Here is a 14337-nt window from a genome sequence, read left to right as displayed (position 1 = left end):
CTCAAGGCACCAATAATCTAGAAAGATTATTTATTATTATTATATATTTTAAGTAGAAAGGAAAAAAAAAGATCTTGTTCACTAGGCCACTTCTAAACCAAAGTGAATTTTGCTATCTCCTCAAAGAATATGCAATGTCCAGATAATTGAAGCAGGACCTTGTAAGCAATACATAGACTTCTTGCAGGCTGGCTTAAGTAGAGAAAGTTCAGCCGATCACTACCTAGACTATTATACCAAACAGTGGAATTCTCAACTGAGACTGAGAAAAATACACCAGTCCTAACAGTGCCACATAAACAGAGTCCTGTCTTTTGGCAGTTCCAACGTAAGTAAGATTCAAACCTATCAGAGCTGGGCAAACAATGAACACTTATTCCTGAGAAGCTGCTGGATATATTTAGCTTGGAAGGGCAGCAACGTAGCTCAACATCATTCCCTCTTTTTACTGAGGAGTCCTAGAAAAGTTGACCCCAGCTACGGATTACTGACTTTATTAGAACAAGTGTGAATGAGACTCACCCTTCTCTCGATTTTGACCTCGGCCCCAGGGTCTGCGTAGAATTCAAAGTGTAGTGTAGTTGCACTGGGTGGGTATTTCTGTGTATAAAGCACATGAAAGAATGAGATACCATCTTCTCTTAAATCTTCCCTCGGACTTAGCCACTTGTCCAACCCAGTGTGACAGCAGAATGAGCAGTGTCGTCAGCAGCTACAGTGCCTTCACTCCTTGTTTTAGCAGAGCTCAGATGTCTTGTAACAACACAGAATCAGGAGGGTGGAGCCCAGAGCTCTAAAAGCTTTCATATTCCTTACTTGATAACTCAAGTTATCAGTTGTTCTTTCTTTCAAGAGATCAATTTTGACTGCAGCTATTCTCAAGAGGAAAAAGAGAGGCAAGTCTGCCCCGAATAATTAATAAGAATCCAAGGATGAAGGACAAATACAAGGGTCTAGGTACCAGTTCGAGAATGGAAAAGAACACTCTTATGGAAATCTCAGTGAATATAATCACCTTTTGAAATATTTTATTCAAACTATGCCTCATGGGCCTACCTTCATAGTTCTTTAAATACTCCTTTCCATACCATCCTACATCATTTCTCATGATATCCAACTGCTTTTCTGCACAGGTAGATACCAAGTCAATATAAACCAGACCCTGACAACAAATCCTATTTAACTCTAGAAAAGCAACATGAAAAACAAAGTAAGACTGCAAGAGCATGTCCATTAAAGCGTATCTTTGAAAGAAACCGGTAGCAGTGGTTGCCTCTGGGGATGGAGAATTACTGTATACCCCTTTCTACTCTTAGAATTTTTTAACATGTATATGTATTACTTCCTTTCAAAGTACACAAAGTTTTCAAAGTCCTATGACATGCCAAATATCAATAAATAAAAGAATGCATGATTTCTTAATATAGGCTGAGACCAAGATGGGCAACAGACATCACGCAAGCCTAGTAGAGTATGTCATACTGTTTTGCTCAAGTGGCCAAGAACAAGCTTGATATACATAAGGAGTCTCAGAATTAATCAACTAAACTTTAAGATGAAAAATAATTTTCTCAGAATTAGAATTCCAAACTGAATACCCTTTAAGATTTATATAGCTTTGATTATTAAAACAGACAACATTCACCTCTCATATTACCCAATATCCACTCATATAATGTACACTAAAGAAAGTATACCAGCTAAGGTGGGAAAGTAATTTGTTCTATTTGTAGTTTTCTGTGACCAGAAAAAGAACCATTCTCCTAGGGGTAAAAAGGCTTGTTAAGATAAATATACTAAATTTCACTGCAGCCATTTGTCCTATACATGACAAATTGATAAAAGAAGCAGTACATCTGTTGGAAAATACAGCTGCTTCTTGGCATGGAATTGTATCATAATAATCCAGTTGTGCTTTGTGGTTCTACAGCAACGTATCAAAGCAGAGGGGAGGATGGCCTGAGTTCATAGTCTAAACATGGGTTAAAGGTATGAGCAGGACAGGCATGAGGGGTAAACATGGAAAACACACAGAACACTACAAGTTCTCAATAACCAAAATGGCAGAACTGTTCTCCAAGCAGCCATTCTTAAATCATGCCAGACTGCCCAGAGTTCTGATAGTTCCAGTGAAAAAGTACAAGGAAGGGGCTTCCCTGGTGGCACAGTGGTTGAGAGTCTGCCTGCCGATGCAGGGGACGCGGGTTCGTGCCCCGGTCTGGGAAGATCCCACATGCCACGGAGCGGCTGGGCCCGTGAGCCACGGCCGCTGGGCCTGCGCGTCCGGAGCCTGTGCTCCGTAACGGGAGAGGCCACGGCAGTGAGAGGCCCGCGTATCACAAAAAAAGAAAAAAAGGAAAAAAAAAAGTACAAGGAAGTGTACTTTCTGGGATTTTTCATCACTTTCAAACTGACTCACCAAACGCAGTTTCTTACTCAAGAGATGGGTATGATCATATACTTTGTTTCTGAGATTCTTCATTTACCACCAGTACATTGAGAGCCCAAGCATTTCTAGAAAAGGTATGCTATATCTCAATTGATCTCAGGTTCCTCAAAAGTCCTGATGTGAAGTGGCAACTTTAAATACCATATATTCATTGTAAAGTAAGGCTCAAAAACAGATCACGCACAGCTCTGTCAAAAGACACCCATATCCCAAAGAGTCACTTACCATCATATGCAAGTCTCTGCAACATTCTGCAAGTCCAAAGCCATTCTCCTTTCCACCCCAGCTCTTGGAAAAAGAGAAAAGACAGTGTTAAAACAGTGCCTAAGGTAGCTTTGTGTATAAAATATTTATGAGTATGTGGCTGCCTGGAACACAGTGTTGAGAAGACATCCAATGTTAAAGTCAAACAAAAAGAGGGAGCAAAGAGAAGCAAGAACTTCAGTAAGACTCAAGGCAAGATGGTCTGCCTAAAGGTGGTTTCTTCAATGAGATCAATTTCATTATTCTGTGAGGATGCTACTGAGAACATGAACAGCTCCTGCAAGCAAATGTATTTTATATGCCTGCAGTCAGGCTTGCTGAAAGGTCAGTCTTGATCCATTGGGTCTTCAGTACTGTACTGTGCTTTCCATGCTCAGCCTGCTCACCTCTCACATAGGGTGGAATTACATGCTCTCCAGTTTCTTACTTTTTGACATGAGCCAAAGTGCAAAGTAGAAGATTCTGCATTGCTTACTACTACTATACTCTGCCACCACAAAGTCTAAAAAACTCATCAACAAGTACTAGCCCTTAAGGTAATAGGGGAGAATGGCTCAACTGTACACTATTATTGACTTCCAAATCCAAAACCTCAGCCATACAATCTTGCTTAAAAACTAGCCTGCATTTTCAACAGCGTTTGAGATATCCATCATTTTTGCCTAATTCTGAACTCTCCCAGGGGTGGGGCGGGCACTTGTTGAAAACATTCAAGAGTAAGTGCATTAGTCCCCTGGGAGAGGCATACAATTGGGGTAAACAACAGACAAACTGAAAAGCTTGGGAAGAAAGGCTGGGGCGTGCAATGCTTTGGGGAATAAGGGCTTTGAAAAGCCCTTTCCACACACTCCTGGGAATCTAGAAGGCCACATGTATGCCCAAGGTTGGGCACATTCTCAGAAAAGACCTGAGAAAGCACTAAGTTCCCACATCTCTGGCTGACATCAGGCTCTATGCAAGCCAGAAGTGAAGGCTAAGTCAGAGCTGTAAACTTCCTGAGTACTGAAGACAGTGAGTATTCACGTTGAAGATACCAACATACACACAGACCCCACCGGCAAAGACGGAGATATTTCGGTTCCAGGAGTTTAAAGCAAATAAAACTAGCTGACCACTAAGCTAATAGAATAGAGACTTCAATGACCACACAAAACAAAGAATTACAAAGTCAGTTCAGAAAAGTCTAAACAAACAACGACAAATCATAACAACAAACCCTGGGGAGGGGTGAGAATCTGATTTCCAGAGTTGCCACATATAATATCCAAAATGCCCATTATAGCAACATAAGGAGTGATGCCAGCAAGACGGCCAAATAAGATGTCTCTCACTGCACCCCCCACCCCTGCAACAACTTGGCATCCATTCATGGAGAAAAGTGCCTTTATGGGAGCTGTGGAAACCAGCCTCATATGCAAAGGGACCTGGGAGGAGGCATACAGACCTCAGTCCCAGCTGTAGACCCTGCAGTGGCCTGTGAACCAGCTGTAGCCACTCTCAGCAGCTGTTTGAGAGCCCGAGGAGAACACTGTCTTAAACAATCATCCATGGATGATAAAGGTTAAAGGACAAAATTTAAAAAAAAAATAAGAGCTAAAATAATGTTAATGAATACACAATATAAAAAGAGGTAAACTCTGACATCAAAAACATAAAATGGAACGGGAATAAAAGAGTAAAGTTTTTCAGATGCAAAGTTAAGTTGTTATCAGTGTTAAAATAAAACGATTATATCTTTTTCTAAAAAATAAATTTATTTAATTAATTTATTTATTTTTGGCTGCATTGGGTCTTTGCTGCTGCGCTCGGGCTTTCTCTAGTTGCAGTGAGTGGGGGCTACTCTTCATTGCGGTGCGTGGGCTTCTCACTGTGGTGGCTTCTCTTGTTGAGGAGCATGGGCTCTAGGCACGTGGGCTTCAGTAGTTGTGGCACGTGGGCTCAGTAGTTGTGGCTTGCAGGCTCTAGAGTGCAGGCTCAGTAGTTGTGGCACACGGGCTTAGTTGCTCTGCGGCATGTGGGATCTTCCTGGACCAGGGATGGAACCCGTGTCCCCTGCATTGGCAGGTGGATTCTTAACCACTGCACTACCAGGGGAAGTCCCAAAACTATTATATCTATGTTTTATGTAAGGTTCATGGTAACCACAAAGCAAAAACCTAGATTAGATACACAAAAGACGAACAGTAGGGGATGAAATCATACTACTACGAAAAACCATCATTCACAAAGAAAGGCAGCAAGAGAAGAAAGGGACAAGGGAAGTACAAAACAACAAAAGACGAACAGTAGGGGATGAAAGCATACTACTATGAAAAACCATCATTCACAAAGAAAGGCAGCAAGAGAAGAAAGGGACAAGGGAAATACAAAACAACAAAAAAAGACCTAGTAAGATGGCATTACTAAGTCCCTGCCTATCAATAATTACTCCAAATGTAGATGGACTGATTTTCCAATCAAAAGGCATAGAGTAGCTGGATGGAAAAAAAAACAAGATCCAACTATATGCTACCTACAAGACTCACCTCGGCTTTAAGGACACACATAGGCTCAAAGTAAAGGGATGGAAAAACATATTTTACACAAGTGGAAACCAAAAGAGCAGGGATAGCTACTTATATCAGAAAAAACAGGCTTTAACTCATAACCTGTAATGGGAGACAATTAAGGTCATTATAGAATGATCAAGGGGTCAATTCAAAGAGGATATAACAATTGTAAATTATATGGACATAATGTTGGAGCATCTAAATGTATTAAGCAAATACTAATAGATATGAAGGGAGAAACAGAGAATACAATAATAGTAGGAGATGTCAACATCTCACTTTCAACAATGGCTAGATTGTACTGAGAGAAAAATCAAGAAGGAAACATTGGATTTGAACTATACTTTAGACCAATGGACCTAGTAGGCATATGTATAACATTTTATTTAACAGCAGAATACACACTCTTCTCAAACCCACATGGAACATTCTCCTACATAGATTATATGATAGGTCACAAGACAAGTCTTAGCAAATTTAAGATAGAAATCATACCAAGTATCTTTCTGGACCCCAACAGTATGAAACTGGAAATCAGTAACAGGAAGAAAACTGGAAAAATTCACAAAGATGTGGAAATTAAACAATACACTACTGAACAACCAATGGGTCAAAAGAAATCAAAAGGCAAATTAAAAACATCTTGAGACAAATGAAAATGAAAACAAAACACATGAAAACGAATGAGATGCACCAAAAGCAGTTCTAAGAGGGAAGTTTATAGGAATAAATGCCTACATTAAGAAACAAGATCTCAAATAAACCTAATTTTATACCTCAACTTGAAACTTGAAAAAGAAACTAAGCCTAAAGTTAGCAGAAGAAAGGAAATAACAAAGATCAGAACAGAAATAAATGAGACTAGAAAAAACACAGAAAAGATTAATGAAAATAAGAGTTCTTTAAAAAAAAACTACTCAACAAAATAGACAAAACTTTAGCTACACTGAGAAAAAAAGGCTGAAGACTGAAATAAATAAAATGAGAAACAAAAGAAGAGACATTATAACTGATACCACAGATACAAAGGATCATCAAGAGACTACTATGAACAAACTGTCAACAAACTGGATAACCTAGAAGAATTGGATAAATTCCTAGAAATATATAATCTAACAAAACAAAATCATGGAGAAATAGAAAATATGAATATACCAATAATGAGTAAGCAGACTGAATCAGTAATCAAAAAATACCCCAAAAAGAAAATTCCAGGACCAAATGGTTTCCTTGGTGAATTTCTCCAAACATTTAAAGAATAACCAATCCTTCTCAAACTTTTACCAAAAAATTGAAGAGGAAGGAACACTTCCAAACTCATTGCTTGAAAAGTTACCATTGTTTGGCCAAAATTACCCTGATAACAAAGCCAGATAAGGATACTACAAGAACAGAAAACTACAGGCCAGTATCCCTGATGAACAAACTTGCAAAAGTCCTCAGCAAACTACCAGCAAACCAAGTTCAACAGCATATTAAAAGGAACATACACCACGATTTAAGTGGGATTTATCCCTGGGATGCAAAGATGTTTCAACACATGCAAATCATTAAGTGTGATACCACATTAAGAGAATGAAAGACAAAAATCACATGATCATCTCAAAAGTTGCAGAAAAAACAATGTCAAAATTCAACATCCTTTCATAATAAAAACTCAAAAATGGGGTATAGAAGGAACATACCTCAACATGATAAAGGCCACATATGACAAGCCCACAGCTAACAGCATACTCAAGGATGAAAGGGTGAACCCTTTCCCTCTAAGATCAGGAACAAGACAAGGGTGCCCACTCTAACCACTCCTATTCAACACAGTATTGGAAATACTAGCCAGAGCCAATTAGGCAAGAAAAAGAAATAAAACGCATACAATTCAGAAAGGAAGAAGTAAAACTATTTCCATTTGCAAATGATATGATCTTATATATAGAAAACCCTCAAGGCTCCACCAAAAAACTGTTAGAATTAAATTCAGTAAAGTTGTAGGATACAAAATCAACATACAGAAATCAGTCACATCTCCATACACTATCTGAAAAAGAAATAAAACATTCCCATTTACAATAGCATAAAAAACAGTAAAATACTTAGAAATAAATTTTACCAAGGAGGTAAAAATCTGTACACTGAAAACTAAAACACTGATGAAAGGCATTAAAGAAGACACAAACATCCTATGTTCATGGACTGGAAGAATTAATACTGTCAAAATGTCCACAGTACCAAAAGCAATCTACAGATTTTAATTACTATCAAAATTTCAATGACATTTTCCCCAGAAATAGGAAAAACAATCCTTAAATTTATATGGAACCAAGAAGACCCCAAATAACTAAAGCAATCCTGAGAAAGAACAAAGTTACAGGTATCATACTTCCTGATTTCAAACATCATTACAAAGCTATAGTAATCAAAACAGTATGGTATTAGCATATTAAAAACACACACAGACCAACAGAACATAATCAAGAGCCCAGAAGTAAATCTTCACATAGTCAACTAATATTTGAAAGGGAGACAATAATTAATGGGGAAAATATACTCTCTTCAATAAATGGTGCTGGGGAAAACTGGATAACCAGTTTTCTGGATAACACACAGAAAAATGAAATTTGACCCCCTATCTTATACCATCCAAAAAATTAACCTAAATTTGGGGCTTCCCTGGTGGAGCAGTGGTTGAGAGTCCGCCTGCTGATGCAGGGGACATGGGTTCGTGCCCTGGTCCGGGAAGATCCCACATGCCGCAGAGCGGCTAGGCCCGTGAGCCATGGCCGCTGAGCCTGCGCGTCTGGAGCCTGTGCTCCTCAACAGGAGAGGCCACAGCAGTGAGAGGACCGCGTACCGCAAAAAAAAAGAATTAACCTAAATTAAAGACTTCAACATAAAACCTGAAACCATAAAGCTCCTAAAAGAAAACACAGGGTAAAAGCACCCCAACATTGGTCTTGGTGACAATTATTTGGACATGACACCAAAAGCAACAAAGGCAAACTGCATCAAACTAAAACACTTCTGCACAGCAAAAGAAACAATCAACAAAATGAAAAGACGACCTGCAAAATAGGAGAAAATATCTGCAAACCTTAGTAATTTCTTATAAGAAATTACTATCCAAAATATAAAGAACTCATGTTGATATAACTGAATAACAATAACAAAAGCCAACCATCTGATTTTAAAATGGGCAGAGGAACTGAATAGACATTTTTCCAAAGACAATATACAAATGGCCAACAGTTACATGAAATGGTTCTTAGCATCACTAGACATCAGGGAAATGCGAATCATAGCCACAATGATATATCACTTCACACCTGATAGAATGGCCATTTTCAAGAAGACAAGAGATAACAAGTATTGGTGAGTATTTGGAGAAAAGGGGACCCTTGTGCGCTGTTGGTGGGAATATAAATTGGTATAGCCACTACAGAAGACAAACAGTATGGAGGTGCCTCAAAAAAGGAACTATTATATGATCCAGCAATCCCAGTTCTGGCTATCTATCCAAAAGAAAGGAAATCAGGACAAAGAGATATCTGCACTCCCATATTTACTATAAAGTTATTCACACTAGCCAAGGTATGGAAACAACTTAAGTGTCTGTCTATGGATGAATGGATAAAGAAGATGTGCTGTACATACACATACATACACACACACACACACACAATGAAATATTGTTCAGCCACAAGAAAGAAGGAAATCTCCCCTTATGTGACAACATGCATGGACCTTGAGGGCATTCTAATAAGTGAATAAATCAGACAGAGAAAGACAACTACTGAATGGTATCATTTATACATGGAATCTAAAAAAGCTCAACACATAGAAATAGAGGTTAGAATGGTGGTTGCCAGGGACTGGGGATTGGGGGAAATGTGGAGATGTTGGTCAAATCGCACAAACTTCTACTGTGGTAATCACTATGCAATATATTAAGTGTATCAAATCATCATGTTGTATACCTTTAAGTTACACAATGCTTTAATTCAATTATATCCCCATAAAACCAGAAAAAATTAATTAATAGAAACCATTCCTGAGCAAGTCCAGACACTGGATTTAGTAGGCAAAGACTTTAAATCATCTTTTTTAAATATGCTTAAAGAGCTAAATGAAATCATATAAAAAGAACTAAAGGAAACCATGAGAATGATGTCTCATCAAACAAAGAATGTCAATAAAAAGTCAGAGGTTATAAAAAAGGAAGCAAATAGAAATTCTGGAGCTGAAAAAGCACAATAACAGAAATGAAAAATTCACTAGAGTGGTTCAACAGCAGATGTAAGCAGGGAGAAAAATGAATCAATGAACTTAATTAAATATATATAACGTTAGGTGGTAATATGTGCTACAGAAAAAAATGAAGAAAAGTGTAATAGGGAGTATGGTAGGTGTTCTAATTTTAAAACAGGATGGTAGGGAAGACTTCACTGAGATGGTGGCTCTTAAGACTTAGGGAAGATAAGGGAGCAAGCCATAGAGACAACTGGGGATGTAGCTATGCAGAGGCCCTGCAGCAAGAGTGTGCCTGCCACTGTCCAGGAAAGCAAGGGTGCCAGTTATCTGGAATGGACTGAGCCTGGGGGAAAGAAATGTGAGGTGAGGTCAAAGTTTGATTTTATACACATTACAACTGATATCCAGCAGAGATTTTGAGAAGGCAGTAAATATACAAGTTTGAGGTTCAAGGAAAACATACAATTTTTGGAGTCAATGGTCCTTAAAACCATGAAATTGGATCAGATCACCTAGGCAAAATGTATTGATAGCTGGATAAGACACAGAGCCTGGGGTGGAGCCCTGGGCCACTCTAACACTCAGAGGCAGCAGAAGAGGAGGCACCAGTCAAGCAGACATAGAAGGGCAACAATGGAGGACCAGGAGGGTGGTTCAGAAGCTAAGACTTTAAAAATAGTATTTTCAAAGAATATTTAATGCTGTGGGAAAATACTCACCATAGGTTACATGGCGGGGGGGGGAAGCAGCATATGAAACACAATGTTAGTTATTTTTTCTACATGGTGGTGGTTGAGGATTATTATTATTTTCTTCTTTATACTTTTTTGTATTTTCTTAATTTTCAACACTGAACATGCATCACTTTTATAAAAATTCTGACAAATTTATTTGAAAATAAATATTGGAAGGTGGGAAAAAAAAAGAATCAATGAACCTGAAGACAGGTCAACTGAGATTACCCAGTCTGAAGAGCAGATAGAGGGAAAAAAAAGTAAACAGAGGTTAAGAGATCTGTGGGACTTCACCAAGTATACCAACATATACATAATGGGAGTCCAAGGGGAAGAGACAGAAGAAGGGGCAAAGAGATTATTTAAAGAAATAATGGCCAAAACATCAAATTTGACAAAAGACATGAATCTATAAATCCAAGAAGCTCCATGAAATTCAACAAGATAAAACAACACAGATCCACAGAAAGACACATTATAATCAAATTGTCAAAGGCCAAGACAGAGAGAATAATCTTGAAAGCAGAAGGAGAAATGTGACTTGTTATGTACAAGGGATCCTCACAGCTGATTTTTCATCAGAAACGATGGAGGCCAGAATGCAGTGGGAAGACATATTCAAAGTGCTAAAAGAAAATAACTGCCAATCAGATTCTATATCTGGCACAGTTATCTTTCATAAATGTAGGAGAAATTAACACTTTCTCAGATAAAAGCTGAAAGAGCTTGTTGCTAGCAGACCTGCCTATAAGAAACGCTAAACGGGAGTCCTTCAGGCTGAAATGAAAGGACACACCACAGTAACCTGACTCCATATGAAGAAATTAAGAACACCAGTAAGTTAATTTCATAGGTAAATATAAAAGGCATTATTAATGTATTTTTGGTTTGTAACTCCTTTTTTTCTGAGTGTTTTAAAAGACAACTACATAAAAAAGTAAATTCTACATCTATGTTGAATGGGCACACAATATATAAAAATGTAATTTGTGGCAACAACATACAGTGGGAGGAAAGTGCTATATAGGAGGAAAGTTTTTGTCTACTCTTAAAACTAAGTTGGTATTAATTTGAACTAACTTTTCATTAATGAAGATGTCAGTTGTAATACACAGGGAAAACATTAATAACTAGACAAAAAACAAGAAAACTAAGACTTGAACATTAAATCAACTAGACCTAACAGATATATACATATATATAGAACAATCCACCCCACAACAGAATATACATTCTTCTCAAGTACATACAAAACAGTCTCCCATATAGACCATATGTTAGGCCACAAAATGAACTTTAAGAAACTTCTAAAAAAGAATAAAATCATACAAAGTATCATCTCCAACAACAGAAAGAAATTAGAAATCCGTAACAGAAGGAAATCTGGAAAATTCACGAACACATGGAAATTAAACAATATACTGTTAACAACCAATGGGTAAAAGAAGAAATCAAAAGGGAAATTAGAAAATTCCTTAAGATGAATGAAAATGAAAACACTTCATATCAAAACTTATGGGATACATTTATGGGATAAAGCAGTGCTTAGAGGGAAATTTACAGCTGTTAATTGCCTACAACATTTAAAAAAGAAAGATCTCAAATCAGTAACCTAACAGTCTACCTTAAGGAACTAGAAAAACAGCAGCAAACTAAACCCAAAGCAAACATAAAGAAGGAAATAGTAAAACTGGAGCAGAGATAAATGAAACAAAATAGAAAAACAGAATCAGCAAAACCAAATTTGTTTCTTTGAAGATATCAACAAAAATAGACAAACCTTTAGCTACACTGACCAAAAAAAAAGTATGTTCTTGCTCTCTCAAGCTTGTTCTTTTAAAATATACATATAGGGCTTCCCTGGTGGTGCAGTGGTTGAGACTCTGCCTGCCAATGCAGGGGACACGGGTTCGAGCCCTGGTCTGGGAAGATCCCACATGCCGCGGAGCAACTAGGCCCGTGAGCCACAACTACTGAGCCTGCGCGTCTGGAGCCTGTGCTCCGCAACAAGAGAGGCCGCGATAGTGAGAGGCCCGCGCACCGCGATGAAGAGTGGCCTCCGCTTGCCGCAACTAGAGAAAGCCCTCACACAGAAACGAGGACCCAACACAGCCAAAAAGTAAATTAATTAATTAAAAAAAAACTATTAAAATATACATATAGGAGGAACCAGTGAAAAGGGAAAGATTTAAGACAGCTATTCTGTTCATCTTCAATAACGACCAGAACAAGTTACTTGATTTCTCTGATCTTTACCTCAAAATTGAGCCTATGCACAGGGGCATACCTTATTTTACTGTGCTTTGCAGATACTGCTTTTTTAACTGAGGGTTTGTGGCAACCCTGCATTGAGCAAGTCTACTGGTTTTTTCATTTTTCCAACAGCATTTGCTCACTTCATGTCACTGTGTCACATTTTGGTAATTCTTGCAATATTTCAAACCTTTTCATCATTATTATATTTGTTATGATGATCTGTGATCAGTGATCATTGTTATTACTATTGTCATTATTTTGGGGTGCCATGAACCATGCCCATACAAGATGGCAAATTTAATGGAAAAAAAAAATGTGTTCTGACTGCTCCACTGACTGGCTGTTCTACCATCTCTCTCCCTCTCCTCAGGCCTCTCTGTTCCCTGAGACACAATAATACTGAAATTAGGCCAATTAATAAACTTACAAGGGCCTCTAAGTATTCAAGTAAAAGGAACAGTTAGTTGCACATCTCTCACTTTGTATCAAAAGCTAAAAATGATTAAGCTTAGTGATTCTTACACATTGGATCCATTTCTGGAAATTTTCCACTGTTATTACCACACTATTTTAATTACTTTTAGCTTTATAAAAAAAGTTAATACCCAATAGGAAGAGTACTTCCTCATTTCATTTTCAATATTTTCTTGGCTATTCCCAGGACTTCCAGTGAAGAAACATGGAATTTGCTGAAAACTGTGAGGACAAGGGATATATAAATACTTGATGCCACATAGGGGTGACAGGTAAGTCAAACCAAGGATCTGAATTTGCAAGGCAGAATAAGCTCGAAAGGCTATGTATCTCCACAATTATTTTCCTTTTGTTTCTTCTGTTGTCACAACTAACTGTTTTTTAGAATAGTTCAACTATTACTGTCACCACTAAATCTATCTTTTGTAATCTAATAAAAATCAAGTGCCTACGATAAGAAAGTTGTGGTAAGCTGGGATCCTTAAAAGACCATGTCAAGCCAAACTTGATTCATGAAAGTCTGTGATGTTGTGACATTTCTGAGATATTACCATTATTAAATACAAAGAAACATTTCTTACAAAATTATGTAAAGTTAATATGGGAAAACACTGATGCTAGTATGTTAAGTAAATAAAGTAGGATATCAAGTTACATATACTATATGCATTCAGCTATGTAAATATGCATAAAGACTAAGAAAATGTACCAAAATGTGAAGAGTAGACACATAATTATGATAAATTTTCTTCTGTACATTTCCAAAATTTTTAAATACTAAGCACATATTTTTATTATGTTTGTTTTGCAGCCAACAAGATAAACCTATGGAATGTTTAAGATTCAAGGGTACTTATTAGTTAGTACTAAGAATAACTAGTTCTTTGTCCTTTTAATTATGCCCCTATATCACTTTCTCAACTACTATGTGAGCTTTTTAAAGAAAAGAACATGTTTTATACTATATCCAGCACAGGATTAGCCATATACTTCTTGAATGTTATCAAGTGGAAGAGTTGGGTGTGGATTCAAGGAGCTGGGTCTCAGGCTGACACCCAGGTTTGGAACATAAACCATGCTTAATCAACTCTACAAACAGCAGTTATCACATTTTACACTTTATCAGGGGCTAAAAGCCCATGGGCTTTTCCTAAAAATAATATAACTTCGGAATCTCATCGTCCTCACCTACTCCACAGTTACCATATGATCCTGGCAATTAAGTAGACACCCAATAAATAACATTTATATCAACCATGTCATATTTGACACCATCTCACTAGATGGGATTTGCTCAAGAATGGGTATGTATTCAGGTATCAGGGAAAAGGTCTAGATGCCTTTGAGACGGAACTATAAGAATCTG

The 14337-nt window shown here is 37.6% G+C and overlaps 1 protein-coding gene across 14 annotated transcripts in view; it reads right to left on the bottom strand.

Moving 5' to 3' along the window:
* Window positions 1-14337, bottom strand: part of HUWE1 (HECT, UBA and WWE domain containing E3 ubiquitin protein ligase 1) — a 143268-nt gene that overhangs the window by 93229 nt on the left and 35702 nt on the right. For all 14 annotated transcript variants that reach the window (XM_073798947.1, XM_073798948.1, XM_073798957.1 and 11 more), the window contains 2 exons: window positions 2675-2737; window positions 523-600 (listed from right to left, as the gene is read on the bottom strand). In XM_073798947.1, the coding sequence (XP_073655048.1) occupies window positions 523-600; window positions 2675-2737 (141 nt within the window). The remainder of the gene's footprint in view (window positions 1-522; window positions 601-2674; window positions 2738-14337) is intronic.

This window comes from Tursiops truncatus, chromosome X (genome assembly GCF_011762595.2).
Source record: "Tursiops truncatus isolate mTurTru1 chromosome X, mTurTru1.mat.Y, whole genome shotgun sequence".
NCBI lineage: Eukaryota > Metazoa > Chordata > Mammalia > Artiodactyla > Delphinidae > Tursiops > Tursiops truncatus.
The sequence above is the reverse complement of the archived record's forward strand: the minus strand, read 5'-3'. Positions and strand labels throughout refer to the sequence as shown.